This window comes from Danaus plexippus, chromosome 7 (assembly GCF_018135715.1).
Source record: "Danaus plexippus chromosome 7, MEX_DaPlex, whole genome shotgun sequence".
NCBI lineage: Eukaryota > Metazoa > Arthropoda > Insecta > Lepidoptera > Nymphalidae > Danaus > Danaus plexippus.
Genome location: NC_083541.1, coordinates 17,701 through 45,614, shown reverse-complemented (window position 1 = coordinate 45,614; position 27,914 = coordinate 17,701). Strand labels below are relative to the sequence as shown.

Sequence of the window (27,914 nt, the reverse complement as noted above, 5' to 3'; positions counted from 1 at the left end):
AACCGCCGCAAGGAAACTTGCTTTGTAATGGAAAAACCGTGTCGATATCAGTCGAACCGCTTGAGAGCCACGATGACACAGACCCACATATAGAGAGGCATAGACGTAAAACTTATAACAGCTCTCTTTTTGTGTCGGGACTATAAAACAGAAGCAGCGTTATCACAATATTTTAGAAATGCTGCCAGAAATGTTTTAACGAAAACCACCGATAGAGTCCGATAAAAGCTAACGACTATCTCTCTAAAACTCACGGCCCATAACATTATTATAATGCGTACAATGTACGTAACTATATTAAAATATATATTTAATGATAATAAAATACACTTGGTCTGAATATTTTTTCATTATGAAATCCTTGTAAAATGAAGATTAGTCCAAATTACTATTTGCTTGCTAATCCATATAGATAATATATTGAAAGAAAGTAGTTCATTCTAGCAACTTTATATCTGAGTGTAAAACATAAAATAGTTAACATCAAGCATAAAATCTTTTTAAATTTTTGACAAAATCATTGAACATTCACAAATTACTTTGTAATGTTGCATGTACTGTGACTGTGTTGCCTCAAACACTTTCATTTCTTTTATCTTTTGAAATTTAAATCGATGTCATTAAATAATAATATATAAGATAATATATTTAATAAAAAAATTATTTTTCATAATTTAAGGAACAAATTTTTTTATATGGTAACATTATTGTCCTCATTTTGTTGGCAGTATACTTTTACACTACGAGCGTACTTTTTCTATATAAACAAGTTCTTCGTTTGCGACTTTGGCGCTTACGATTCGGGAGTCGAAACTTGTACGATAGTTTTAACGGACGTTCAACAGTCGACTGTCTAGTGACTAGTGAGTGGTCGTGCGCTTTATCAAATGAGATTCGAATCATTTTTGTTTCGTTTATGTTGTAAATATTTGTAGTTGTAAATAGTTCATTTGTTATTTTCAATATACTAACATTCTTTCTTTAGGAATTTATAATTAAATTCAATGTACATTTTGTCGAAACAAATGCAGTGATTTAAGTACTATGTTCGAGTTGTTATTTTTGGCTTCACCGGACGGATTTCATCGTTAGATGCTACTGTTATTTTTTTGTAATCCCTTTCGGTGCTTTTAATTTGGTCAAATATGGGAGAGTGACGAAGAGTTACTTAAAGTTAATAATAATCCGTGGGGTGATGGTAGAATAGGCTCGTTAAGACAATAAAGTATAAATGAGTTGTGAAATGTCTGCGTCCGGCGGCACCACGCCGACGATGCCGGAGGCGCCGGCGCCGGCGGGGTCCGTGCAGCCTCTGCTTGATGATCGGGACTTGGAACCTCGAACGCCCATGAAGAGGCTCGGCTCAACGAGGAAACTAGCGGCTTTTAGCAGTGAGTTTTACTGATTATAGTAAATTGTCGTTAAGCTATCACTACTTTACTTAAATAAGTTAAGCAAAGGTTCAAATCTTTATTAAGTTTAAACAAAGCTTACATCTAAAATAAAATTAACTAAATGAGCATGATTACAATTGAAAATTCCTCGACCCGAGCGGCAACTTTCTTCATCTAGAAGCTTTGTCAATACAACTGGCGTGCTTTGTACGCTTACTCTAGCCTGATTTTTATATTAGGGAGACTATTCATTAACTAATGCGTATAAAAATATAAAAATCATCCATCTTCCATGAAAACTCATATTCATTTCACTCATATAATAAAAAATATTCTAATTTATAAAATATGTTATAAGAGCATAAGTATTCATAGATCTTAAATATGGTGAGTTCTCGTATTGATATTTTAATTTATCTTTAATTTAAAAAGGTACATAAACGTTTTTCATTGATGTTTTTGATATTATAACATTTGAAGTGTTGGTATTTAATATACTTCTTTTATGACACATAACTTGCCTCTTACAGTCACAATGCTAGTTCACCTCAATATAGGATTCATCAATTAGATATTTGTTAATTAATAACAAAGTAATGAGTAAAGTGGTTCTGTAATGTTTCTTTTTATACAACAACTAGTGTTTACCTTATAAGAGGCTTAACATTGCTGGGAACTAAATTATATAAAGTATCGGCTGTCATCAGAAGGTAAATAACAACTAAAGAATTTTGTTAAACAACCTGTCGCATCACCTGTGGAATTTACCGCTTCACATTAGAGAAAAGAACAATCCCATGTAAATAGTAATTTCTTTAACAAAATTGATATAAGATCTAATTTATGATCACTTTGTGTTTGATGATAACCAAGCATGCAGCCAGTAAATGAATGTGATTGTAGCATAACTTAGTGAGTTCTGTTTCCGGCCAACACAACTTGTGAATAATTTAGTGTCTGTTGAGTGGTCATGTGCTAGTCTATTTATAACTAGCTTTGAATAGTGTGACAGATAATTGACAACCCACTATAAACATGTCACTGACTTTGTCATTTGGCTTTACATTCATTGGATGCTCCGCATGTGGATGTCGTTTATGTCACCCTCCCAGTACTTCGATCCCTCAAGTCCCCCCAACCCCGTAGTACCCCCAGCCTCCCCAGTGCCTTCAACCTCCTTTCATGCACTCTATTGGTGAATAAACCAGACTTTACTTCAATTTGTCTCAAGATGTTGTTTCAATGAGTTTGATTTCTAGTAATTGCAATTGCAATTCAGGCTACCAGTGTGTTCATTATGTAGTATGTAGTATGTATGGGTATGTGTGAGTGTTGGATCAGCTCTGGCCCTCACACTCAACAGATGTTTCTGGCCAGAGACAATATGTATTGAATGTTTTCACAATATTATATAAAATTCTATTTAAATGCATGTTTGTCCAAGTCTGTGTTATTTTGCCGCCGTAGCCAGATGTTTCACGCCGCTCTGTTCCCGGTGTTGTTTATTCCGCTATCTCGGTTCTCAGCGCCGCCACGGATCAAACGTATTGTGTATTTTTAGTATTGTGAAGTTAACAAGCCGCCTTCCTCTCTTCAATAGCATCATTTATTTTTGTTAGTTCCTCAAAATATTTTAATTCTATTTTGGCAGCGACAGTTGAATGACTCTATGAAGTTATAGTTTTAAAACCGCATCAACCTCACGCGACACGAGCCGAGACACTACCGCCGCCCGCCGCCCGCCGGTCGCCGGTCTATTCCTCGGTATCTACTTTGCTTTATTTCAGTCTGAGTCAGATAATTATTTAATGTATGTATATTGTATACGTATGTTCGTATGCGGCGAACATCTTCATCAAGAATGCGAGTCAAGTCTCAGTCGTGTTTCGTTTAGTTTGTATTATAAATGTCTTGGCTATATTCTATTGTTTGCTCGTCTGATTGTAATTTAATATTTCCGTCGTGGAGAGCATTTCCTCCGCGTGCGCTCATCAACAAATTATGTAATGGAGCGAGCGCTCATTATAAGATATGTACTTATATATACTTTCATATCAGACACCGACCGATCCTCAAGACTCATGTTGTGTGTTTGTTGACGGCGTGCGAATTGCTCCTGGTCGCAGTGTGTCTTCGCGGTGAGGGGCTTACACCCGTACCCGCGGCTTTAACAATGCGAGGGTGAATTTATTTATATAAAACAATAAGCAAAATGTCTCCCTCACATACGGATGTATTAACTTTAAACATATCGTCAACCAATAGACCGACGGACACCGACCGTCCGTCCTTATAGTATCGTTGTTGTCATTACATTTATAAACATTACATATATTTGTGTCAGTTACCGAAGGAGACTATGTCCAGTCGGGACGTGTCAGTCAAACTTTACACCGGTAATCTGTAACATGAAATTATGGTTTCGTAACCTGTGGTCGGGGAGGGGACTGTGATGTGACACAGATTACAGACGACGATCGAGTAAATGATTTGAAGGAGTGTCGTATTACTTGTAGCATTGAATGAGATGTGGAGCCGCTCGTGATTCATAGAACGATGTGTGATGTGTGCTGACCTTCGACAACACACACCACCTACGCAGAACTGTTGGCTTAGGAGAACCACAGACTCACTACTCATTCAACAAGGGGGAAGCAGTCTAATGGTCCGTGTGTCTTTATCCAGAACGGTTACAGTGTCACAGAAAAGTCACTGAGTGAGGCTGGCGTCGCGGACGGTCCTTGTGTACGTGTGTTACTGACTCGAAACAGTCCACACACACGTTACTGTCGAGTGACATTCACGATGAAGGGACTCCAGGGACTGGGCGGAGCGTGCTCCACACGAATCCTCGGAGGCCCGTGCTCCATGACACGTGTGACGTGGAACTGGCTGTGTGTGTGTGTGTGTCACTGTGTGTGTGTGTGGGTGTGAGTGTGTGACCTCATCGAGCAATAAAACAATGATTGTATGTCACAGGATAATAACAGATCTCTAACAGCCTCCTCGTTTTTATTTAACTTTTTCTTGTTAATGGTTGACTTATAACAGTACGACGGCTGACTACCGATATTATGAAAGATACAAGAAGAGAGGGAGGATGTAAGACGGGCGAGGCGGTGGGGGGGCAGGTGACGAGGGTCGATACGTGGGAACAGAACATAACGGGTGGTGACGATAATAATAGTGAGGGATGTTTTGTTATCATGGATTTCACTGAACTGAACATTTTCTCTTTTTACTTGTTACGATTCAATAGCGATTGATATGTGTGAGAACCGAGATGCGGGAGTTACGTTAGTTATTAACTATCGTCACCGACTACCGACACCCACCGTAGACTGATGGGGATTGTTTGTATGTTGTCTACCTGAGACGTAGTCTAACAGTCGAACGCAACGAGTCTACAAGTTGATGGATACAGACAGACGGAGACGTGGCGAGACGAGAGGAGAGGTCATGTGACCTTCAGACTACTGAACAGTACCAGATGCGGCGTTAATATCATTGTTATGTTTGTGTGTTTGTTGGCTCGCTTTATTATTTTTTTTATGTTAATATAATATTCCTATAATTATAAACTAAAAAACATACCTACACGAACAGGATTGGAGCCTGCCACTTCCGGGACATGGCGTTCAAGCCGATTTGTCAATTAAGTTGTCGCCCCCCTCCCGTGGAATAAAATAGAGCGGGTGAGCCGTGGGGGCCTGCAGTTGTGTTATTCAGTTTATACACAGGGAAGGAAAAATATAACGAACACATCTAATGTCTGCTGTTACTATTGATATTGACTCGTAGCGTTGAGACTTATAGTGTTTTATTATCATACTAGGTACCAGCCCCGGCTTCGCACGGGGTCTTTACAAAAATATAAAATAGCCTATTTAAATTTGAGAATGATTAAACTTATATTATGATAACTTTCAAATGGTACGTCCGATTTAAATGATTGAAAAAGTAATTTACAGATGCTGATGTAGGTTTGAAAACAAAGTAAATTCTTATGATAAGACCTTGTACAGTATTTATGTAAATAGCTTTCCAATAAACGCTCTAGGAATGCCAATTTTTAAAAGTTGTAAAATGGATATAGTATGTTATCCTTAAGGTATAGACATATGCCACCGCGGACTTTTCTGTAGACCTGTATAAAATAAACAAATCGAACATATATTATTTTGTTATATCTCAAAGACTTTTGGCAGCGTTTTCGTTAAAAGCTCTCAGACGGCTCATGTTTTCCTGACATCTTCAACAAATATCGTTAATAACCACACAAGTAAATACAAAAACTTAACAAATTATATACTAAAACCTTCCTCGAGAATCACGCTATCGAGTGGTGATAACTGTTTGCTAGTCGGTGCAGTGTTTTTCCGTTTATCGCGAACAGACAGACAGACAGACGCAGCGAGGGACTATGTTTTATAATATGTATGGATTGATAGACCTGACACACACGTGTCACAGTCACAGGAGAGGAGACTATGTTTCCTAAATTTTGTATTCGACATAAAGTTTTCGCGAAGCTCTTCGTAATTTGTGCTTTTATTTTTGACGTGTCGTTTGATAAAAAGCCAATGATAATACTACAATCATTAAATGACTGATATAAAAAGTTGTAAGAAGTAAACCTTTCCGGAAAACTCCGGACTCCAGACACGCCGAGCATATGCTTTGTATTCAATAAGTGAGATCTCTCACGAGTCCTTAACGTCGTGTATTGTAGTTGCTGTCACTACTGAGAAGCGAGACCTGATGTATATGTATGTGTATGTTGTATAAAAAGTTACATGCGGTAGTGGAAACAAAACATCTGGAGTTTATAACGACACGATTAAAACAGTCAAAGGACTGCTTTAATATTCATAAAACGAAAAGACAGCTTTGTGATCTGATGAAAACAACTTCAACATGGAAACGAAAACTAATAGCGGTTACTTGTCAATATATCAAATATAAACTTAACTTATAACTTCTCTGCCGCGACACGTAATGTCAGCCCGTCGATATGAATACATGAAACAATCAAACTAAATATATTATATAGGCTTCATAATCACCACCACACCGCACCGTCCTGCATCACCCGGACCACTCCGTCCATCAACGTTATAATCATTTGAACTTTGATGATATTTAAAGAGTATGTATATGATGATTACTGTTTCTTATAGTGTGTGTGCTGGGAAAATTAAAACGACCGATATAAGAAGGACCTGTGTTAACGTTGATATAAAAAGGAAATCCACCTTCTGGCGGGTTCTATCGGAGTCGGCGGGGCTGTTTAGTATGAGTCACACACGGGCACCGGACATGTTGGACCTGCTTTGAAATAGAAAGTGACCAAAAAAGTAAGGAGTCGGAATAGTGATAAACAAAGTTTATCAGTAGATACTTGAATGAAGAACTTCGTACTGGGAATGAATTTCTCTGTAGTAGTAGTAGTAGTTAAAGTCATTTTGAAAACACTTTGTGGGTTTTGAGAAACACAAAGTTATCGCTTAAATTTTAAAAAATAGTGATAGCTTCTAATGACGATACTTATTTTGTTGAAATCATTAAAATTTTAAAAACTCGCTACAGTCTAGTTTCATGTCCGTGGTTCAATTGTGTGTGAGTGTTCAATATACAATATTTCGTGACGGCCGTCAAAACTCGTCTCGTAGTAGGTTCTCCGATAGTAAAGTATTGTCGTCGGTAGGTCGAGGGCCCAGTGTCTAGACACTGCCCTGTGTATGTTTGTGTTATATCACAAATAATTTTGACTTCTTCATAAGTATCCTGTTATAATAAGGACCAGGAGTCCGGTGTCGAAGAGACGTTCTTAATAAATACATATACTCGTATACTTAATGTATTTATGTTCGTGGTCGAGGACGATCGCCTGCTCTGTGACGAGAGGACGCCACGCGATGAGGGGGCCACCTCTCACTCCGTAGAGACTTGTGTTCTCTACTGTAACTGTTCTGTATCTGTTCCGCCCATGACGTGGAGCGAAAAACATGTATTTGCAAGTCGTCGTTAACGCTGACTGGATCCCAAAATAGATATGGAAGGCTTCGTCGCTCATGAATGTTAATATTCAAGGAGATGTTCCCTCTCGTCCTCGCCGGTCGTGGAGCTGAGCTGAACTCTTATATTTTTAACATGGACGTGTATCGTAATGTAAATATATTTCGGCCATTCCCACTCTGTTTGTGTGATGAATCATTCTCTTTATTTATAACAAATCGCTGGAATACGTTACATTACGTGCGATCTACACGTCACTGTCTATCATGATCTGTCCGATGTCGCTCCGGACTCGGGAAATTATAGAGAGAACATCAATAATTAATTTAATAGTGGTATTTATTTTTTAACGAATATTTTGAGAGGGCAAACTTATAACTGATGCGATGAGATGATGATGTGTTTCCAGAGATGCGTCGACCGTCAAGTTACGACGTCTTAGGTTAATAATAAAGCTACCCACACTCACGCTCACACGACCCTTCTCTCAGTTGGGAGAGTTAAAGTTATTAAAACTTAAATGTTCTTGTAGCAGCTCTCTTGTCAGGTCAGGGAACTGTGTGAGCGGATAACAGCGATCCGATAACACAGAGTCGGCTGACGGAGACGTTGAAGTACTCACATGTATACACGGAGTGGCTGGAACATACTGAAGAAGACGGGCCGCTGACTGTGAAAGACCTGTTCATATTTTATTCAACCTGTTTGATATGCAAATGTAAATAATAATAAAGAAGGAAAATCATCAAGTTGGACTCGTGAATATTGTTTCATGTATGTGTTACACGTCCACAAGTCCACATCACGCACTAAGCTAATCCAAAGTAAACACTTCTAAGAGTGACCACAAGCGAGGACGAAAGGGAAGAGATCCGGCTCTGCATGGAGCTGGAGTTAAGGAAATTATTACAACGTAGGATCGGGGTTCACTTTTATTTGCATTTAAAGTGATAAGAGGGTTCAATAATATCAAAATAATTTTCCTCATACATGTCGTTCACATTAATAGTGTTTGTGTGTGTGAGCCGACGGTGGGGGGATAGGAGATGGGAACGCATTACATTGATTTAGTTATAAAATTAAAAAAGGACTCGGGCGACGAACTTTAACATACGGTCATCGATATAAACATTACTAAACTTAAATGGCTATCTGTGAAGTCGATGTTTATTTCTAGCCTGTTATTTACATATTATAGTCGTCGACACTAGACTGTGAAGACTGTGAAAGCTCTAAGAAAAATATCCTAATGAGAGCGTCAGACGTCACCCCAAACCGGCTGCGGCGCTCGGATGCAAGCCCCCCTTCCCCGCGCTTCCCGCAGCTTCCCGACCCTCAGCGCTCGGTCGAACAGTCGATTGCATCTCCCCCCCTCCCCCGTTCCGTCCCGTCCCTCACCCGTTGCATCAGCTCCATAACCGAAATTACAATATACGATCTTATTATTATTTTGGAGATTATTCTCGGTGAGGACTAACGTTGAGGCATCATATGACTTTGAACTCCTAATCAGTAAGATGACGACGTCTTCTAGGACCGGAGTCTCGTTGTTATGTATTTCACCAGACGACCTCCGCAGGTGTTGTAAGATGAACAGATGGCAGTAATACACGCTGACAGGCCAGTCTAAGCAAAGTGATGTTACTCAAATAGCAATCAAAAATGTTCACCCTTGTAAGTATTTATGAATGAAAAATAATGTGTTCAGTGAGGCTGAGACGACATACAGACTTGTAAGTTAAAAGTCTCGTGACGTTCGACTCGGGGTCGGAAATTTTTGCCGTTATGTATGGGGCACGATACTTAAGGATTACGAGAGGACACTCGCAGGGTTGAGGGTGTGAGAGGGGCGGGGGAGGGGGCAGGGGGCGAGAGGCCGGGGGGCGGCGGAGGCTGCGCGGCGCCAGGGAACAGTCGACCAGCGGCCGCGCGCCCTCATGTTCCACTGCATAGTGCAGCCGAGGCACGACTGGGGGCCGCCCGACCTCGCTCATGGATACCCTGGTACGAGACACACACAAACCGCACGCACCTACCGCGGCCAGCGATTAGTTACACCATCATGGACGTAGGGGAAAGCCGCGGTCACGATCGCCTTACATTACAGTTACATCAGGAGTTAAATAGTGTGTGTAGTTTCAGTGAACTGAACGGTTAATAGATTCAGATTGAGTGGGGGTTCTGATCGTTACGGCAGAGCTTTGCTAACGAAACCATCGACGTTTCCCCCACGGCTTGTCGGGCAGTCCGTGTTGTTTGTGACGTCTTTCCTCGCGACATGATTCTGTGTTTTGTTTTGGTGTTGTCAGGAAATAAGTCATTTTAGCCATTATATGAAGTGGCCAGTCCGCGGGCGGGGCGTCGGTAGCTCGCCCGGACCTTTATTACTCGTGATATTTCCGGTTTATTTATTTGTTTCAACAACCCAAGTCGGTTCGTTCTAGAAACGAAGTGCGCGAGTGGCCGTGGTTGGAGCCGGGACGTATTCTTCGCGCGAATCATGAATTGATAATGTAAATAAAGTAACCCGTTATGATACATTTCTGACTGTTCTGTACCGTCTTCTCTTTCAAGATATCATGTCATTCTTACTCTCTATAATTCTTTATTTAGTGTATGTGTGTTTCGTCCCTCCAACACTGTTTCACGTTATTATATTAGTAATGAACATCCGCCTAAAACTTAACAATACATACAATTCTATAACTTGATGGTTTAATTTTTAGAATAACAAATACACGGAGGATTCGAGTCGTTTAAGTTATGATAATATATTGTAAATAACAGGAAATATAACATACAAGCAATGAAACGTAGTACGGTAGAATATGTTACCGGTGTCTGGGAAGCTGGACATGACCACAACATATTGAAATTAAAAGTTTTTAGATCAAGTCGCGAAATATAATGTCTTTACTCGCTCTAACTCTGACTGTTGTCAGAAATAACGGACGTTAGGAACATTTGTATCGGGCGGCGAGAGACCATCGTACAGTTTATCACGAGGGTGAGGGACGGTCCGGTGCGATATAGAACTACATCCTTCGTCTCGCCATTAATATTATTGCAGAAGAAAAACACCATATTTCTATTGTACCTAATATTTATTTCTATTACAGAGTGTTTGTTTAATGAATTAATATAAAACCATGGAAAATATATAAAGGTTATCTGAAGTGATGTCCATTTGCTCCTATACGGTCATTTGAACGTCAAGGCCATCTATATATAGTAGCCCGCACTATTTTCATAGGAAAATTCTTCATCGCCAATCGCATCAGTCATTTTAGGGACCAAATTATTATAGCGTTTATAGCGAGGCACAGTCTCTTATAAGACCATAAATATTAATTCCATGAATTAAGATCAGGAAAGCTGACGGCCACTCTTCAGCTCTGATGAACATGGAATCTTTCGCTTCTAAGCAAAATCGGTTGAAGGCAGCCCCAAGACGCCCGGCAACTAGTTTTACTGAAAGAACCGTTCTTGATTATTGAGTATCTTAATGAGCTTTTGTCGACGTTTTGATTTTATCAAATATATATGACTCAGTCCTTCCCAGCTGACACCCCGCCAACAATAACTGACATCGGACTATACACAACGTGTACTCGGTTGACTAATTAGAAAGCTTCTTTAAAGCTATCAGCGTATTGAGAGTCATTTTGATCGTTAAAATATTGCTCTTAAGTAAAATTTTTGTGAAATGTAAATTTTGTTATTTTTTTTGGATCTTCTTTGCTTATCTCTTAAGTAGTTGTTTTTATTTTACCGTCTTATTATTTTTAAATGACTGCTGTCTTATTATTTTTAAATGACTCCTGCGTCTCCTATAGGCTGCAAGTTTTTAGTCATCTGTTAAAATATGTAGCACGGCACTAGGCGTTATCTTCGACTCCAGAGCTTTTGCTTTCGGCCAGGGCTTTTTGGTTTCCTTTCCTTTACTGCTTTGATTATTATTCGGACGAACCCTGTTCACGGCCAGATCTACACATATCCGTCACAAACAGGGAAGGTTTCATTGTACATATCCTTAGCAACTGACATACACTAACATTTCACAAAAAAATAAATTTTATGTTCATTAAGCCAAAAGTGTTCTTTATCACCCCGTCCCCACTCATTTTTAATATTAAAAATACCTGCACTGACGCGAAAAAAATACAAAAACACAATAAACAGTCATATGAATGATACAGATTTCCAATTCAAAACGAATGCCTAGAAAAAATGTTCAAAAGAACGACTGGTTAATCAAAGTGATTGAGTAACATGAGCTCGCGTGTGTTTTCGAATCGCAGATATTCGTCTTCAGCTCGCGGAGCAGACGCGCGTGTTGGAGGCGCGGGCGGAGGCGGCGGCGGGGGTCGCGGCCGAACTGCACGACTACTGCAAGCGGCGGGCGGATCTCGAGCAGGAACATGCGCGCGCTCTCGACAAGCTGGCCCGCGCCGCCGCCCAGAGGCACAAGGACCAGAGACATAAGCGCGACCAGTGGCCGATGACCGGCGCCTACGCCTGCTGGCAAGCCGCCCTCGAGAACACGCGCGCTCTGTCCAGGGATCACGCCGCCCTGGCCGAACTGTACGCCGGACCTCTGGCCGCGAGACTGCAGCGGGCGGCCGACGACGTGCTGCGACTGCATCGCAAGTGTCGAGACGTGGTCGCCGAGAGACATGAGGAGGTCGGCGCCGCCTTGGCCGAAGCCGCCGCCGGTGGGAAGGCGCACGCAGCCGCCGCCGCCGACTGGCGCGCCGCCGCACTCAAGCTGAGACACGCGCACGCCGCACGCGACGCGCTGCTGGCCGCCGAACCGCCCCGACACAAGAAGATCAAGGCCGTCGACAAGGAGCTGGACAAGGTGACTCCGCACACTACTTACGATGGGTTACAACAACAAAACTGTATCTCTTAGGGTCGGACTTCAGTTAATCAGCGATATACGTCGGTTTCAGCGACGCACTAGACACAGCGAGCTAGAGCGAAGGCGCTGCGTGCCCGAGCCGATTACGTGTTGAGTCTGGAGGCGGCCAACGCCACGCTTCAAAGATACTACCTCGATGACATCGCTGACATCATGCTGGTGAGTTTATCGAAGGACGGACTCAGGTCTTCCGACCGAACGCGAGTCCGCGGTCACATCGAGTGGATGATCTGAATTTATCTTTTCCAGTGCACGGAGGTAGGGTTCGAGGCGGTGGTCGGGCGAGCCACTCGCACGGCCGGTGCGGCCGAGAGCGCTCGGGCCGCCTCCGCCGCGTCCGCCGCCGGCGCCCTGCTCGCCGCTGCGGACGCTCTGGACGCACTCGCCGACCGCCAACGGTTCGTGGCCGCACATCCGACCGCCTTCGCTCCCCCGCGGCCCCTGCCCTATGCGGGGGACCCTCCCGCCGTCCAGGACCGGAACATGAGGGAGCTGCTGGGCGGCGCCGCCGACGATGCAGACGCGGCCGACGCCGCCGCCAGGGAACTTAGGGCGAGGCTCGCTCAGCTCGAGGCCGGAGCCCGCACGCTCCGCGCTGAGTGTCGCGAGGCCGCCAAGACTTTGGACGCTGCAGAGGCTGAATTGGTGAGGCAGATGGAAGGACCCGAGGAGGCCTGGCGGGTCGACGCACTGTTCGGCCCCGGCGCCGTGCCCGCCGCGCCGCCCGCCGTCGATGACGACACGCCGCGCCGGGACCAGGAAGACTACTACTTGGCGGTTTGTCTGCATTTGGTCCTCCTCCATCTATTGCGTTCTAAAGGGAACGAAGAGTTTACGAGCTTCAATTTTGTCGTTATTCAGAAATTCCGGTCATACGTGTCTTGTGCGGGGCGGCTGGCGCGACTTGAGGCGCGAGCGGCGGCTGCCCGGGAGCGGCTGCTGGGCGGCGCGGCTCCTCCGCCCGCCCCCCGCTCCCCGCCTTCGCCCCCGCGCCGCTCGGCCGCCCGCCGCCGCGGGTACTTCGCCGCTCCGCTGGACGAAAGGCTGCCGGCCGTGCTAACGTCCTGCGTGCGGGTCATCGCCGCCTACGGTCTGGAGCACCAGGGCGTGTTCCGCGTGTCCGGGTCGCAGGTAGAGATGCAGTCGCTCCGGGCGGCCTTCGAGCGCGGCGAGGATCCGTTGGCCGGGGTCAGGGACGCCTCCGACATCAACTCCGTGTGCGGTCTGCTCAAGCTGTACCTACGCGAGCTACGACCACCGCTGCTGCCTCCCCAGCTCCAGGAGCGCCTGCTGCGGGTGGCCGCTCTGCCGGACGACGCCGCCTTCGTGCGTCGTCTGCGGGACACGCTGGGCTCGCTGCCTCTGCCGTCGCTGCTGGTGCTGCGGTACTTGTTCGCTTTCCTGGCGCACCTCGCGGATCACTCCGACCGTAACATGATGGACGCGTGGAACCTCGCCATCTGTCTCGGGCCGACCCTACTGGCCGCCTGGGGCGAGGGCGGCGCCCAGGTCGCCGCGCAGAATCTCGTCAACGAGCTCGTCAAGAGAGCGATCCTCCACCACGAGGAAGTGTTCCCGCAGGACGTCGCCCCGCACGCGCTCTACCGCCGTCTCGAGCCTTCCGACGCCGTCGACGCCGCCGATGAAGCCGACACGACGGACGAGCCGGCCGAAGACGCCGCAGACGAGAGACCCTCCGAGGCCGCCGGGACCGCGGGGCCCGACGATGACGACGACGACGGACGAGACCTGTCGCTGTACGGCGACGACGACGACGACGACGATGACGGTAACCAACCTCGCTCCTACGACTCTTCATACCGAGGACTTTCGGGAGACGTGTCCTAAAGTTACCGTGTCTCTCTCCATAGACGGCGTCGCTGGCGAGGGCGAGGCAGCCGCCGCGTGGAGCAGGCCCGCCGCCCACAGGTACGCTCGGTCCCTGGTGTGACGTCACGATCGTTATGTAACTCGCGTCAGTTCTCTCACTGAGTCCCTCGTTGTCGCAGGTCGTCCAGCGACGAGCGCCGCCCGCAGGTACTTCCGCTCTGCAGCTGACCGGCCCCCGGCCACACTCACAGCACACATGACGCACAACACACATTACACACCATGACACTGACTTACCCACAGGAGTTAGAAAGATTATACACGATTTACTCGCAGTTAACTTTAAGACAAACACACACGGAGGGGGGGAGACAGACAGAGAGGGAGACACACAGAGACACGGAGGGGGAGAGACGCACCAGCAAGGTGACGCAACACATGTGCACAGTCGACATCTACATATTTGTGTCTAGTCTCACATGTGCCATATCAACGTTCGCACAGTGTGGGATGCCACGAGTGCCTTTTTGTGCTTTACAGTAGTCCTAGCGAGCTGATGACCTTAGACCTTATTGTTTACTGTCCGTGTAGCGACGGTTGTGTCCGCAGTCAGCAGTGCATGATTATTTCTGTTAGTGTGTAATGATTGCTTTTAGTTGTTTTTGTTGTAATTCATATTATAATAATATATTATCTATACTATTGTGCCATTTCTAATTTTATATATTTTTTCTATTATTGTGAAAATTAAAGAGGCTTTATTTTGTTTGACGAAAAAGTATTAAATAAAATGTTGAGCATCGCTTTTTGGTTTGATTTAACGTGCGCATGAAGCTTGAGGAGTTCGGGTCGCGGAGAGCTGGAGTTCCTCGGAGCACGCGCGAGGAGGTTCAGTGCTGGGTGGTGGTTGATGAATGGTGGGTGGTGGGTGGTGGGCCTCGTGACTATGTATATAAATATTATATCTACATATATCATTTATGCAGTTGTCACATGATCATGGGGTACAAAACTAGCATATTTTTTATACAGAGTATGTAATAAAGGATTTAATTATCAAGAATAAAAGCAGTGAACGATTCGAGGGGGAGGGGGGGGGGTCGTGTGGAGTAAGAACATAACCATGACAGCCTTAATACCCGTCAAGGAATACGTGCAAAAAAGTTGGCGAGACACCGTTCCGTTTCCCATTAGGGACGTATATTTCTGTTCACTCGTCTGCGGTAGACGGATATCGTTGTGGGTAGCGGCAGTCCGTACTAATTTACCCGACTCCCACACATCTCGATTAAGTTTAGCTTCTCAAATGAGACTGAGCGGATCTTTGTTCGTCTAGGAGAGATCGGTAGGTGATCGACGCTATAGTTTTATTGAAGGCCCGTGTCGATGGAATCATCGCTGGGAGCTTGTTGTCACTCCACTTATTTAGGAGATTTTTTATATTTCTTATTTTCAACATTAGAGAGGAGAATATTTCTATTTTAACTAAAACGTGTATTAGCAGTGACTGAAAATGTAGCGATATACACGCATCTTAACATTTGAGATGGTTTGACTCTCACAGCAGTTCATTTACTCGCTCTCTAACAATATATTTCCTCATTCCGGCATGTTCAGTACCAGCGTCAATAACCACACACGGAGCGTTTCCTGTTTCTCGTTCAATAACCTTCGTTAATTCAGTAACGTGGGTGGATTAACCTGTGAAAAATGTGTTTTCTGGACCCATAATATATAACACTACATATTCCCAACTTTATTCTTTTCTTTTAAACTGTTCGAAAGTACTGCATATAATCAACTTCCTTTTCTTCCAATAATGATCGTGCTGGTTTTCATGTTTTATCCAAGACTAGTACAGCGTTTACTTTGGATAGTGAATTTGGCCAATAATGGTCACAACAATTTTGTCCGCCGATTCCATTAACAATGGCCGGAATACATTGTCTTCCTGGTATGGTTCGCAACGTGCCCGGCCATGTCAATGAAATAAAATAATGTAACACAAACTCCAACTTTGGCTTGTCAACTCGTGACCTTGAGGATCATGATTCTCTCGACCAGTTTTCCTTGACCGTTCATTCGCCATCATTCTTCGTTATCTCCATCGATGGTTCGTCTCGTGTCATCCGTCAAGTCTACTGAATGCCAACCTTCACCGTCATCCTTCTCACATGTCTGCTGCGATCCTGTAGCTCCTTTATTGACAATCGAAATCGATTTGTCGGTTTTGATTACGCTTTAGGTTGCAGTTGAACTTCCGAAATATAACTAGATCTTGAAAAAAGTCTAAAAACAACATTCAAGATATTCTCTCGCGTTCCTCAAGGTCTGCCATATAAGCGCCCTTCACACAACTCTGCAATCGCATGATATATTAAATAAGACACCCTGAGTCGTTTCGTTGGAGGTATTCCAGGTTCCGTTTCACATAACTTGAATATTAGAACATCGTAACTGTCGTACAAAAATATGAACTGTACGAGTTTTTTCCTCACACAATAAGCTATACTGACATTGTCAGTGTTCATCTCTACATCATTCATTTTTTAGTAACTGTCGCATGGGCGTATATTCAGTATAGTATTATATTTAGTGCAGCGCTAGTGAAGGGTGTGTGTGTGTGTGCGTGTGTAGGTTGCTTCTAACGTGACATTATTTGTGTATGGTGCTGGAGTCTGTGATGAAACCTCATCCTCTGTGTCTCCAGGTGACGAGTGACGCGCCGCCGCCGGCACCAGCAGTCTGCAGGTCAGATATCGATATATGTATATTGTATGTTATTACCCCCACGATAGCACGACGTCAGATAGAAAAGAAATGTTCCTCTTATTGACATAATATTTTATTCTCTAGAAAGTAAAAGGTTGAAGGTAGTAAAAAATATATATTGAAAAGATAAGACTTAATATTTTATTTTAAATATTAACAAAGAAGATTTAAGGCGCACTAAATATTTTACTCAGACATTTCTCGAGACAATTTAAATGAGGACATACGTTTTTATGATTAAATTAAAGATTTTGGTTATCTGTTGAAATGTAATAAAACAAGAAATTACAATATTTTATTTATCTTTGATTGATCGTAGCCGTTTCGCAGGAAAAAAAATTAAGTCTTAATGAACAATTAAAAGATAGTACGATAGATACTGTGGTCTATGGAATAAGATTATTGTCTTGGAAATCTTCCTGCAAGTACATCCGTTTTTGGACAAATATGCCTCACATGTTATATAAAGTAAAAAGTATATATGAGTTAAAATAAAATTGGCAAGGGAGGAACCTACTCAATATCAAACAGTATGTGAATAGTGTCACGCAAAATGAGATTTCGCCTTGTGTTTGGCAATGTTCTCAAGCTCTCATTTAAAGAAACGTCAGATATATAACAACTAACAAGGCAGAAAAAGCACAACATTCTGCTAATCTTTTTATATGAAGTTCTACAAAGTCGGGTTTTGACGTTAACAGTCGTCTGGCCGAGAGCACCCCCGACCTCGTGCTGGACCTCCCCGCCAGAAGCGACCCCGCACTCGCCGCAGACACGTTCGCTCACAACAGAGACACGCTGAGGAAGAGGACGCCCGCCCCGCAACACAGGTACCTCGCACTCACCTCGCACTCACACACTCACCTCGCACTCACACACTCACCTCGCACTCACACACTCACCTCGCACTCACACACTCACCTCGCACTCACACACTCACCTCGCACTCACACACTCACCTCGCACTCACACACTCACCTCGCACTCACACACTCACCTCGCACTCACACACTCACCTCGCACTCACACACTCACCTCGCACTCACACACTCACCTCGCACTCACACACTCACCTCGCACTCACACACTCACCTCGCACTCACACACACGCACACGCGCACGTACACGCACATACACGCACACGCACACACACGAACACACACGCACACACACGCACACACACACCCACGAACACACACGCACACACACACACACACACACACACACACACACACACACACACACACACACACACACACACACACACACACACACACACCTCACACAGGTTCGTCCGTCTCATACACTGGCCGCCTCGCATTTCAGACAGACCAGCTCAGAGGGTGCGGCCGAGGCGCGGGTGACGGAGGGTGACGAGGGTGCGTATCCCGGCGCAGGGGGCAGTCCCGTCCCAGCGAGGAATACGCTCCGGGTGGCCGCCAAGTTTGCGGAGTTGACATTAACCGGAGGGTCGCTGAAGCCGGCGCTGGCCGCCAAGCCGGCCCTGCTGAGACGACCGGTCCCTCACCCCCCGCATCCCCCGCACCCAGCGCCGCCTCCCCGTGCGCCCCTTCCCGGCGCCTCCGCCACCGCGACCGATGAAACGGGTGCTACGATGTGATCTTATAGACTTGGTCTTATATAGTCTGGAGCCGTCTCTTGTATCGTGACTGAATGTATCCGCAACCATCGACTCCGTGTCGTTCGGATTCGAGAATATTTTGTATCGTATTGTAATATCTTAGCATGTACCTATATCTAGAGCACACTATAATTATTACTATTATTTTTGTATACGACGTCCGCTCTACAATAAACAGTATTATCTGCAATCTCTCACTGCCTCTGTACCCCGTCTCCACGCGCCTGCCATCTCCAACAGCGTCCTAGAACTGTTTACTATATTTATCTACAGTTTTTAATGGTGTTTGTCCTATACTCCGTCATTTCATTGGAGGACTGTTTTTTCCTATTCATTTTATTTTCTGTCAACGCGTATGTGAGCGAGCGTCATGTGGGCGTGCATTAAACATAATTAACTTATCTCAGAACACAAAAACCGCAAGAACTAAAACATATCAATAATGTTAAGTGATTTAAATCAAGTGTCGTCGAGTCGCGAATCAAGTAATACCTGGGAGTATGTGATGAGTGTGATGAGTGTGGTGAGTGTGGAGTGTGGTGGGTGTGATGTGTGCAAGACGCTGACCTTTACTTGGACATGTACATATGTAATATTTCTATCTGTTGTATATAACATTATAAGGTTATACTACAATGTATCTGTATGCACTCTGAATATTGAAGTACCTATCAGCATCGACCCCACACTGAAGTTCCAGCACGTTTTGAGCTCTTTGTTGGTCGATGATAAGTAGTGATTTATTCGTCACACGAGTGGTGCTCCAGCGAGCTGGTCTCTCGCCTGGCCGCGTCCTTATTTGGTACTTGTGAATTCGTCAGTATTGTAAGTTTTTCATTTAAATAATATTTTTTGTAACAAATAAATATTCATTGTAAGTTCTTGGGAGGCGTCTGGAGGGGATTCATTATGAAAACGGAGTGTCTTCTGGAGTCCAGGACAGGTTGGACTGAAATTTTTAAATTGACAGAGGCACTAAGAAATAATGATGCATTGAAATTCCTTTGACTAACAAGGAGGTCAGTGGTAGCTTTGAAGGAACATTACGTGCGAGATTCAAAGATGCTTATCGAAACACTGAAAATTGTAATAGTTAACACTCACCAAGTTATTAACTTACTAAGTAGCACGAAAAAAAAACACGTTTCCAGAGTCCGTTTTACATGTGGTAGGGAAAGAGTAAGTATCTAATAAATTAATTATAACACAGAATTTTTATTTATTTTTGTTTGCACTTTTTTCATTAAACGATAAAATGCAGTAGGGATGAGACAATTTATTTTGCTACAAATAATTTGATATAAAAGGTCAGCTTACCATATACTTACAGTGCGAAAACTCATCGCACCCGTCGTTTCAAGACGGCGGCCGTGCTTAAATGGTGGCGACGGATCAGATTTGAACTTAACCTTGTACTGATCTACAGATCACAAAAATAAAATGAACTCCTTTAAAAACGATGGCTTAAATGAAAGTTCAAATGGCTAGGCTGTAAGGTTGTTGAAGCTATTACCTGACACAGAGTAAGAAACTGAAATAACGAGTAGATCCGACGAAGGTCGCTCTGTCAGGTCATATATATCATTCCGAGCAGAGTTATAAATCGCTGTTGTGTGAAAAAATGTGTCCTCCTTTCCGTCAGATACAACTAATTAACGTTAATATAATATTACGTTTAAGTAGACCTACAGTAAAAGAGTTGACAAAAAAGACTCATTAGGTTTTCTTAACTTTTCGATGTTTGTGTTTATTTGTATTGAAGAACCATCGGTGATGAACTAGAAAATAGTTACCTTTTAAAAGACTAACTTCTTCTTCCTCCTGGCAATTATCTCAGCTTTAGCCAGGGTCTGCTATCCTGCTCAAAAACTCCTCCACTTTACACGGTCTTTGACATCCGCGGTGGTAAGTCTATTGGGTCTCATATCCTGCTTCACGGTGTCCAGCCATCATTTTTTTGGGCGTCCTGGGGGTCTTGCTCCAGGGACAGATATATCAAAGCAAATTTATCCAACGTAGTTCTCAGGCCGGCGTGCAACGTGGCCATACCATCTCAGGCGACTCTCTTGAAGCTTATCCGCTACGTCACGAACTCCAAGACTACCTCAAATAAATGTGTTACGTATGCGGCCTTACGCCATTTCGCCCAAGCAGAGCTGATTCGGGCTTGGACATCGTGATCGATGCCTCCAGACTCATGCAGAATAGATCCAAGGTACCTCAACTTTTCCGACTTAACCGCTGGTTCAGGACCTATATGGATAGTGCAAGAGTCCGGGCTTCCGTAAGCCATGTACTCGGCCTTCGTCACATTTAGTTTAAGATGACCGTTCTCAAGCGTACCCTTCCAGAGGTTTACTCTCCGCTCCAGCGTCAACCTGCTCTCATCAATGAGCGCTGTCATTCATCACCCATGGAGACTGGTCCTTAATGTTAGCCGAGACAGTGTCCAGCACTACATTGAACAAGAAGGGACTAAGAGCCGAGCGTTGGTGAACCCCCTGAGATCGGAAAGGGTTTTGTATCGCCAACAGCAGTCCTGACCATTGAAACGGAATCGCGGTACATGTCTCTGATGATGTCAATATAGGCTTCAGGGATCCCTTTGAATCGCAATACCCACCAGATACATTGACGAGGCACGCAGTCAAAGACCTAATGTAGATCTAGGCATGTGACATGCAGAGCTCTCCTTTCTTCCCTGTATGCCTCCATCAGAGTTCTTTTAAACTTAAAAGAGGCGACTTTTAAACGAGCACAGGTCAGTCAGCCGAACGTCAGACGAACAGACCGAGATCCTGATTTTGTTATAATGATAATAATATACCTAGATACTTTTTAATTTTTATTTATTTACATTTCATTCTTTATACGCATTTTATATAATGTTACATTTTTTACTCCATGATCTTCGAAGATGTCTCAAAAACCTTGAATAGTATATGACAAACTTTTTCTTTATTATGAAATTATGTAAGTATTTCACTATATAAAAATTATTTCTACTCTTTACAATGTTTACACTAAAAAACTTAAGAATGACGATTATCAGGGAACACAAAGGTTTCCCCAATGGAAACACTTAGTTAAACTGAACACAGAGAAAAAAACAGATATTTGACACTAAAAATAAGAGAAGGATCGCAAGTATTTCAGAACTGTCTACCTGGAAACAAAAATAAAGAATCGGTTCAAAGTAACTTTCAGGATAAATAACGTCAGAAAGAAGATCAGATAATGACAGAAATGATTACCAAGTCCAATAATCAAAGCAGAAAAGACGCTGTGAGAAAACTATTTAATAAAACTAGAATTACTATGCGACCATAATTTAGTAAAAAGTCGAATTAATTCTTCCTTAGCTACATGCAGTGCACAGATCAACTTCACAAACAATTATATACACGAAGTAAACAATTAACACAACTGAGTGCTGAAATCTGTTTCCTGTTATAATATTATTAAATGTTAAAGTCCTTCAGATTTTGTAACCTAGGCCCATATCTATTCACCCTGTCTTTGACTTCCGCCACTTAGTATTTTCTTTTCCTCCACATATCTACACATTTTTTTTGCCCTTGACTAGCCTTCCTTCGAGAGGCGATCTTTCAAGTCTAAGGACTTGGAAAAGTAGAAGTAAGTAAACTAATCTGTGGGATGGGTACCTTTAATACTACAATATTTATCTGTTTAGTTTAATCGGCAATAATGTGTTCGGTACACATAATTTTTTTTAATCGATCACTATAATATTTATTAACGTTTGAGTTTAAAATTTTAGCAGTTTCGTTATGGATATTTAATGGCAGCCAAAAAGGGGTTTTCTCGAGGTCGAAATGCCAAAAGCATCATTGTCGACTTTTTATTCGCATTCGGGAACATCGCGGCAATGAAACTCATCCGTCCGTGGAATGGAAGGCGTGTAATAAAAGAACGGTGATAGGGCTAGTAGCGCAAGCAGTGGTCGTGGTGTTGCATGGAGTGGTGCAGTGGCTGCGGCGCCGCGTTCTCCTTGTCTCGCGTGTAGTGCGGCGTTGCGGGAAAGTCTCCGGCCAGGACGGTCGGCGGCTCATATTCGTCTCCGGAGCCGTCCGACGCCTCCAGGTACCCGAACAGTCTAGCGGCCCCCGCCGCCCGCGTCTCGCGCCGCCGCCCTCCACCTGCTGCGCCGCCCGCCCCGCCTCCGCTGCCAGTAGAAGCTCCAGATGGGTTCACTCCTGCGCTTCCCACGCTGCTACCGCTGACACCAGCTCCACTTCCGCCAGCGCCGGTCGCTCCTCCCGATGCCGCTGCTGAACCGCCGCCCGCTCCTGAAGAACTTTGCACGACGCCGGCTCCAACGATGGCTCCCTGCGACCCGCCTACGAAGCCGGTTCGTCCGACACTCGATGGAACTTTCAAATTGCGACTTTCGATGTGACTGTAATTGTAATTAGCGTATTAATTGACATTCAATTTGGTCGACGAAGTAGGTGATCGAAGAGATTAATACTTACTGCGCGTCTCGTAGATGTAGCGCAAGCTGTTGTGGGTCGTCGGCGAGGAAAGGACACTTGGCGCAGGCTTTCTTGTTGTGAACCTTGTGGACGTGTGTCGCGAGACGCTCGGCTCGGGCCGCCTTGTACTCGCAAAGGGCGCACGCGAACGGTTTAAGGTGCGTGTTGAGATGCCGTTTCAAGCACCAGTTGTCTACACCCGACCACGCACAATAGCAACAGGCATATCTACGTTCGCCCTGAAAGAAATTAGCTTTTCGCTGAGAAAATGTGATTTTAAAGAGAAAGAAGGGTGTAAATATTGTGTTCTAACGCAACTGTTTACCGACTCGATTAATTAAAATAAAAGACTTTTACACAACTATTACCTTTCTTCGGACGGGGCTAGCCGTGGAAGTCTTGTGTGGCGCTGTCGAAGGGGTATCGGCTTTTATGAGCGGAGGTCGTTCCATCTTCACTGTCGGAGCTCGACACTCGGGCGGTGCCTGTGTGAGGGCCGGCATGCTCGCCTCTACCGACTTCCCTGCGCTAGCGTTCACCACACCATCCCCTCCTCCACCGCCCGCACCCCCGCCACCTCCGCCGCAATACATCGAACCGGCGCTGACGACACCTTTCCCGTTAGTGCGTCTTATTCTATTTAAATCGTATGGCTGATCCCTGTGCATACGCAGAAAATGTTTTTTAACGTGATCCGCACGATTGAATTGTTTCTGGCAGAGGTAACAGTGAAACGGTTTTTCATCGCGATGGATGTTTTCGTGACGGGTGAAGAGGTCGCGGCGGTCGGTGGCGTAGGGACAGGCGGCGCAGGCGTAGCGCTTGGAACCATCAGCTGCGGTGTCGGTTTGTGGCGCTCCGCCCTCTGCGATCACGACCGTGGGTGGGCCCGCAACGCTTCCTCCGCTGCCGACTCGTCTTTCGTTACGCGCGCTGTCCACCTTATCATTAAAAATAGTTTTGTTATCCAACGATAATCGAAATTCATTAAATCATCACTATTCATAAGTTAATAATATAAAAGACAAATGAAACCTTTGTTTTCAATCGCTGAAGGTAGCGTGTGAGGTCGTCCAATGCAGGATTTTCTCGCAGTAGGTGGTCTGCGGCGGCGGGGTCGGAGTGGTGGTCTCTGGCCAGGTGCTGGCGTACAGCGCGGGCCCAGCCGCTTGCGAACCCGCAACCTGCTAAGGGACATTGAAAGGCTCGTGCCTGTGAGTGTGTTCCTAGCCAGTGTTCGGCGACGCGCGCCAGAAATCCTACGCATTCGCATTCGGCGCACTTGAACAGCCTCTGAGCAGGGTTATAGGCGGCTACGCGAGAATGCGCCCACGCAAGCGGTTCCTCGGCAGCAGTCCAACGGTCCTCTGCTGTAGGGTCGGTGCGGGGCGTGAAATTGGCCTGCCGACAAAAACACTCCTATGGATAATAAACTCTAAACCTTAATTTAAAGTCCTATTTTTGGCAATATTTGAATCACTGTGTGTGTGTTAAACATTGAACCTGCAAAATCCCTGGTGGGGGGAAGCCGTTTTGCATAAGTGCGGCCAGACCCCAAGCCGTAATATGTTCTTCGGGGCGCAGCTCATCGTCGTGCAGATCCCGTTCTGCTGCTGGGAACTCTACACCCACCACACCGTTCACTCCTACACCCACACTCGCCTCTTCTCCGTACAGTTTTTTTGTAATTTCTTTAAACATGTCCTCGCAGTCCATCGTGAGAGAAGCGACGCTTCCTACTCCTGCACCACCCTCCATCTTTGCCGCTAGATCTCTACAACGAAAGTTTAATTTAGTGATACAAATTTCACATCAACAAATTCGACAAAATTTTAGATAAAATCATCAAAATTTTAAAAAGAGCGAGAAAAGTATCACAATTCTAGTTGCAGTTTATACCGTGTCGTGAACCGAATGTCGAACTTCAAATTTCCAGATACGCAAAATGAGCGAAATACGTAAATATGTTTTTAAGGTGGCTTCAAACATTATGATGCTCTCTAGCCTGAGCGCTACAAGGCTAAGGGTTTGAAATAGCTATTTTTAAAATCTTCAGTTCTATAAGGTGGATATGGTGAGGAGAAAACAATGTCATGTACGTGCTTCGGTGAGGGAAATCTGTAGTGCGTTTCGGGTGAGATATGATCGTCAGTGGAAATAGAGGGTTCCCTCCACCCACCCCCCGGGGTGCACCGCCTCGTGTTGCTGCCGCTGCAGGCCGAGCCGCCGGGGGCGCGGGCCTCAGCAGGGGCCGGTCGGTGGCGCGCTGCCGGCCGCGCGGATATGCGCCTACTAGCGCCCGCCGCCCGCCGCCCGATCGATGCCTGGGGGCCGCCCGACCCCTCGCCGTCCCTCGCCGCACCCCTCCGCAGCTCGGCGTACCGGCTCCACCCCTCGTCGTTCCATCGATCGATAGCCCGTGTTCAGTCAGCGCACCGTGTTGCGTCGATACAGTTGAAAACTTCCACAGTCGACACGAAGGCGCGCTATCGATCCTCTCTAGTACCAATTTCCACTCACATCCATCCTGGTTACCTGCTGTCCTCTATTATCATACTTCATACTTCATACAGACAAAGACATATTCAATATCTTGTCACAATTTTTAGGACACTATAGTAACGTTTCAGCAATGAATTAAAATATAATCTTTTTTTTCATAATTTCATACAGACTGTGTCTTCATTGTACATTGATGAATATGTTTAAAGTTTAAAATCTTTTTTTTGCTACTTGTTTTGAAGCGACACACATATTTACAAATATTATTTAAAATAATAAATGAAATGAAATATGTATTTTAAAACAACTATAATTAATTAGTAAATCAAATTCCGTGCTCTTGAACTTCTACAAAATTAATTTTAATTCTTAATGTCATTGCATTACAAGAAATTAAGTTTTGGGTATAGTCCATTTGATAACATCCACTCCGACTTGGTTATACTTCGTTATACCCGATCAAACTCTGCTATAGCCAGTTCCACTCGGCTAAATCGACTCCCCCAGTTATATCTGGACAATTTAACTATACCTAGTCTCGATCAGTTATACCCAGTCTCACCCAGTTATACCCCATCCCACTCGGCTATACCCGATTCCTCTTGGTTAAGCTAATTTCATACAAGCTGTGCCCGCGACTTTGTTCACGGAGAAAAAGTAACTTACTACAAAATTTATTCATAAACAATGTTAGAAGTCGTATTAGCAGTTTCAGTGAGCATAAACAGGCTTCTTGCATTCTTCTCACTCGAGATAGACCTACATATAACTCTCCATGAGAAAACAGGGCGTACGCAGATCTACACCGACACAACTCATGGTTTGTTCCTCGGAAATAAGTACAGAAATTAAATACAACATGTCATTATTAAACCCATTAAGTGTTCAATGCAAGTAACTCTACATAATTTTGGTTCAAAGTAGTTTAAAAATATTCCCATGGGAATGAGGCATTTTCCCGCGGTAAAAGGTACCCCAAATGTTGCATCAGGTGATCAGCAACCACCATCTAAAATTTTATTGAAATCCGTCCAGTAGTTTTTAAGTTATGAGTGTACAACCGACAGATAGACAGACAGACAATAATTTCAAAAATAATTTTTTTGGCCTCTGTTTCTTGTAAGAATACTCCTATAGGGATTTATTATCATTTATTTTCAATGTACAGAATTGACCCCGTGAACGATTTTATTATATGTATATAAGATAACTATCAATTCCTCATCAGTAAGTTAGTTCATTATTAATCATCAATTTACTTAACAGTAAATATTTCATGCACGTGCAAAACATATACTTTTGTCATAATACTAATTTGCTCCTTGAGTATTATAGTTTTTATTGCGATAGAGCTTTTAAGGGTCGAGTCTGAATGAATTAGTCAGTAACGAAGGTTTTACATCTGATCGTCTCAAAGACAACGTTTGGGTTAGAACGGTAATGTCGATCTTATAAAACGAGTTCCACTTCTGAATGCAATAATCATTGATCAGTGTATTATTTAGACAAATTAGGTAGTTCATGCCCAAATTACATCTACGAGTTCAAAGATTCATGTCCATATTGCAATGATCGAGGAAATATAAGTAGGTACCGCAACGGAGACTTTCAGCGAGCTTCAGTAACGACGACACAATTATAGACGATCTACTACCGGCTCCATGAATGAAAATGAGCGATGACGCGCTTCTGGGAAAATCAATATGGATGAGGTAGATTGCGACGGGCGCTTACGAGCGGTTCGGACCCCGAGAGTGGAGCGGTTCATCGACCGGAGGCGAGCGGAGAGCGGGCGAGGAGCGGGCGAGGAGCGGGCGAGGCGGCGTGCCCGCACTAGGTCAGGCCGGGCGAGTGCGGCGTCGCGGCGCGCCTGCGCGTTCGTCGCGGTGCGTGCGGGGGACGGGCGGCGGCGTCGCGGCGCGGTCGATCGCTCAGTCGCGCCCCGGCCGCGGCCCGTCCCCGTGCAGCCCTCGCCGCCTCGCCCGCGCCGGCCGCGCGTCCGCCCCATGCCGCGCCCGCGCCGCCGCTAGCGCCGGCATGGCCGGCGAGCCGCCCGCCGCCGCCTCGCGCGCCCCGGCAGCCCCGGCAGCCTCGCCAGCACCGGCAACTCCGGAGACCTAGCCACCGGCAGGTGAGCGCCGATGGGCCGCCCGAGGACCTCGCCCGGATCGAGATCTCTCATAGAGCACTCTGCGGTCGCGGTGTCACACGCTAGGCTTCGAACGTAGATTCTTGATGTTTGACGTTCAGTCGGTCGGTGTGAAACTTTGTTTGGAGGTACAACTATTCAAGGCTCAGCGGCCGTGGTCCCGATCTCCGGCCCAGGCCAGTCCGCC

The 27,914-nt window shown here is 44.9% G+C and overlaps 2 protein-coding genes across 8 annotated transcripts; one reads left to right on the top strand and one right to left on the bottom strand.

The window, feature by feature from the left end:
* Window positions 1-738: 738 nt before the first annotated feature.
* Window positions 739-18,770, top strand: LOC116770613 (rho GTPase-activating protein 4-like). The gene is made up of 10 exons (XM_061520982.1): window positions 739-1,391; window positions 11,714-12,273; window positions 12,379-12,495; window positions 12,586-13,113; window positions 13,198-14,125; window positions 14,187-14,265; window positions 14,346-14,373; window positions 16,877-16,917; window positions 17,640-17,768; window positions 18,265-18,770. The coding sequence occupies exons 1-10, from the start codon at window positions 1,232-1,234 to the stop codon at window positions 18,557-18,559; spliced, it is 2,865 nt and encodes a 954-aa protein (XP_061376966.1). The 5' UTR covers window positions 739-1,231; the 3' UTR covers window positions 18,560-18,770.
* A 2,642-nt stretch (window positions 18,771-21,412) lies between these two features.
* On the bottom strand, window positions 21,413-27,381 carry LOC116770948 (protein charlatan). 7 transcript variants are annotated; one of them, XM_061520950.1, is made up of 7 exons: window positions 27,173-27,371; window positions 25,180-25,756; window positions 24,580-24,850; window positions 24,112-24,477; window positions 23,445-24,017; window positions 23,077-23,315; window positions 21,413-23,000 (listed from the first exon to the last, which is right to left on the bottom strand). In XM_061520950.1, exons 3-7 carry the CDS (start codon window positions 24,832-24,834, stop codon window positions 22,526-22,528), a joined length of 1,908 nt encoding a protein of 635 aa, XP_061376934.1. In that variant the 5' UTR covers window positions 24,835-24,850; window positions 25,180-25,756; window positions 27,173-27,371; the 3' UTR covers window positions 21,413-22,525. The 7 variants fall into 7 exon arrangements, with proteins under 7 accessions (XP_061376934.1, XP_061376936.1, XP_061376939.1 ...); XM_061520952.1 differs by lacking the exon at window positions 25,180-25,756 and having other exon boundaries at window positions 27,313-27,381; XM_061520955.1 differs by lacking the exon at window positions 25,180-25,756 and having other exon boundaries at window positions 27,326-27,379.
* Between the last annotated feature and the right edge of the window lie 533 nt (window positions 27,382-27,914).

Excerpts from the sequence above, each read along its gene's own strand:
- LOC116770613 (XM_061520982.1), top strand. The coding sequence starts at position 1,232 with ATGAGTTGTGAAATGTCTGCGTCCGGCGGCACCACGCCGACGATGCCG. Across the intron at positions 14,266-14,345 it reads AGCAGGCCCGCCGCCCACAG|GTCGTCCAGCGACGAGCGCC; the intron begins GTACGCTCGGTC and ends TCGTTGTCGCAG. Across the intron at positions 14,374-16,876 it reads GCGACGAGCGCCGCCCGCAG|GTGACGAGTGACGCGCCGCC; the intron begins GTACTTCCGCTC and ends CTGTGTCTCCAG.
- LOC116770948 (XM_061520952.1), bottom strand. The coding sequence starts at position 24,834 with ATGGAGGGTGGTGCAGGAGTAGGAAGCGTCGCTTCTCTCACGATGGAC. Across the intron at positions 24,018-24,111 it reads TTCAGCGATTGAAAACAAAG|GTGGACAGCGCGCGTAACGA; the intron begins GTTTCATTTGTC and ends TTTAATGATAAG. Across the intron at positions 23,316-23,444 it reads CTAGCCCCGTCCGAAGAAAG|GGCGAACGTAGATATGCCTG; the intron begins GTAATAGTTGTG and ends AATTTCTTTCAG.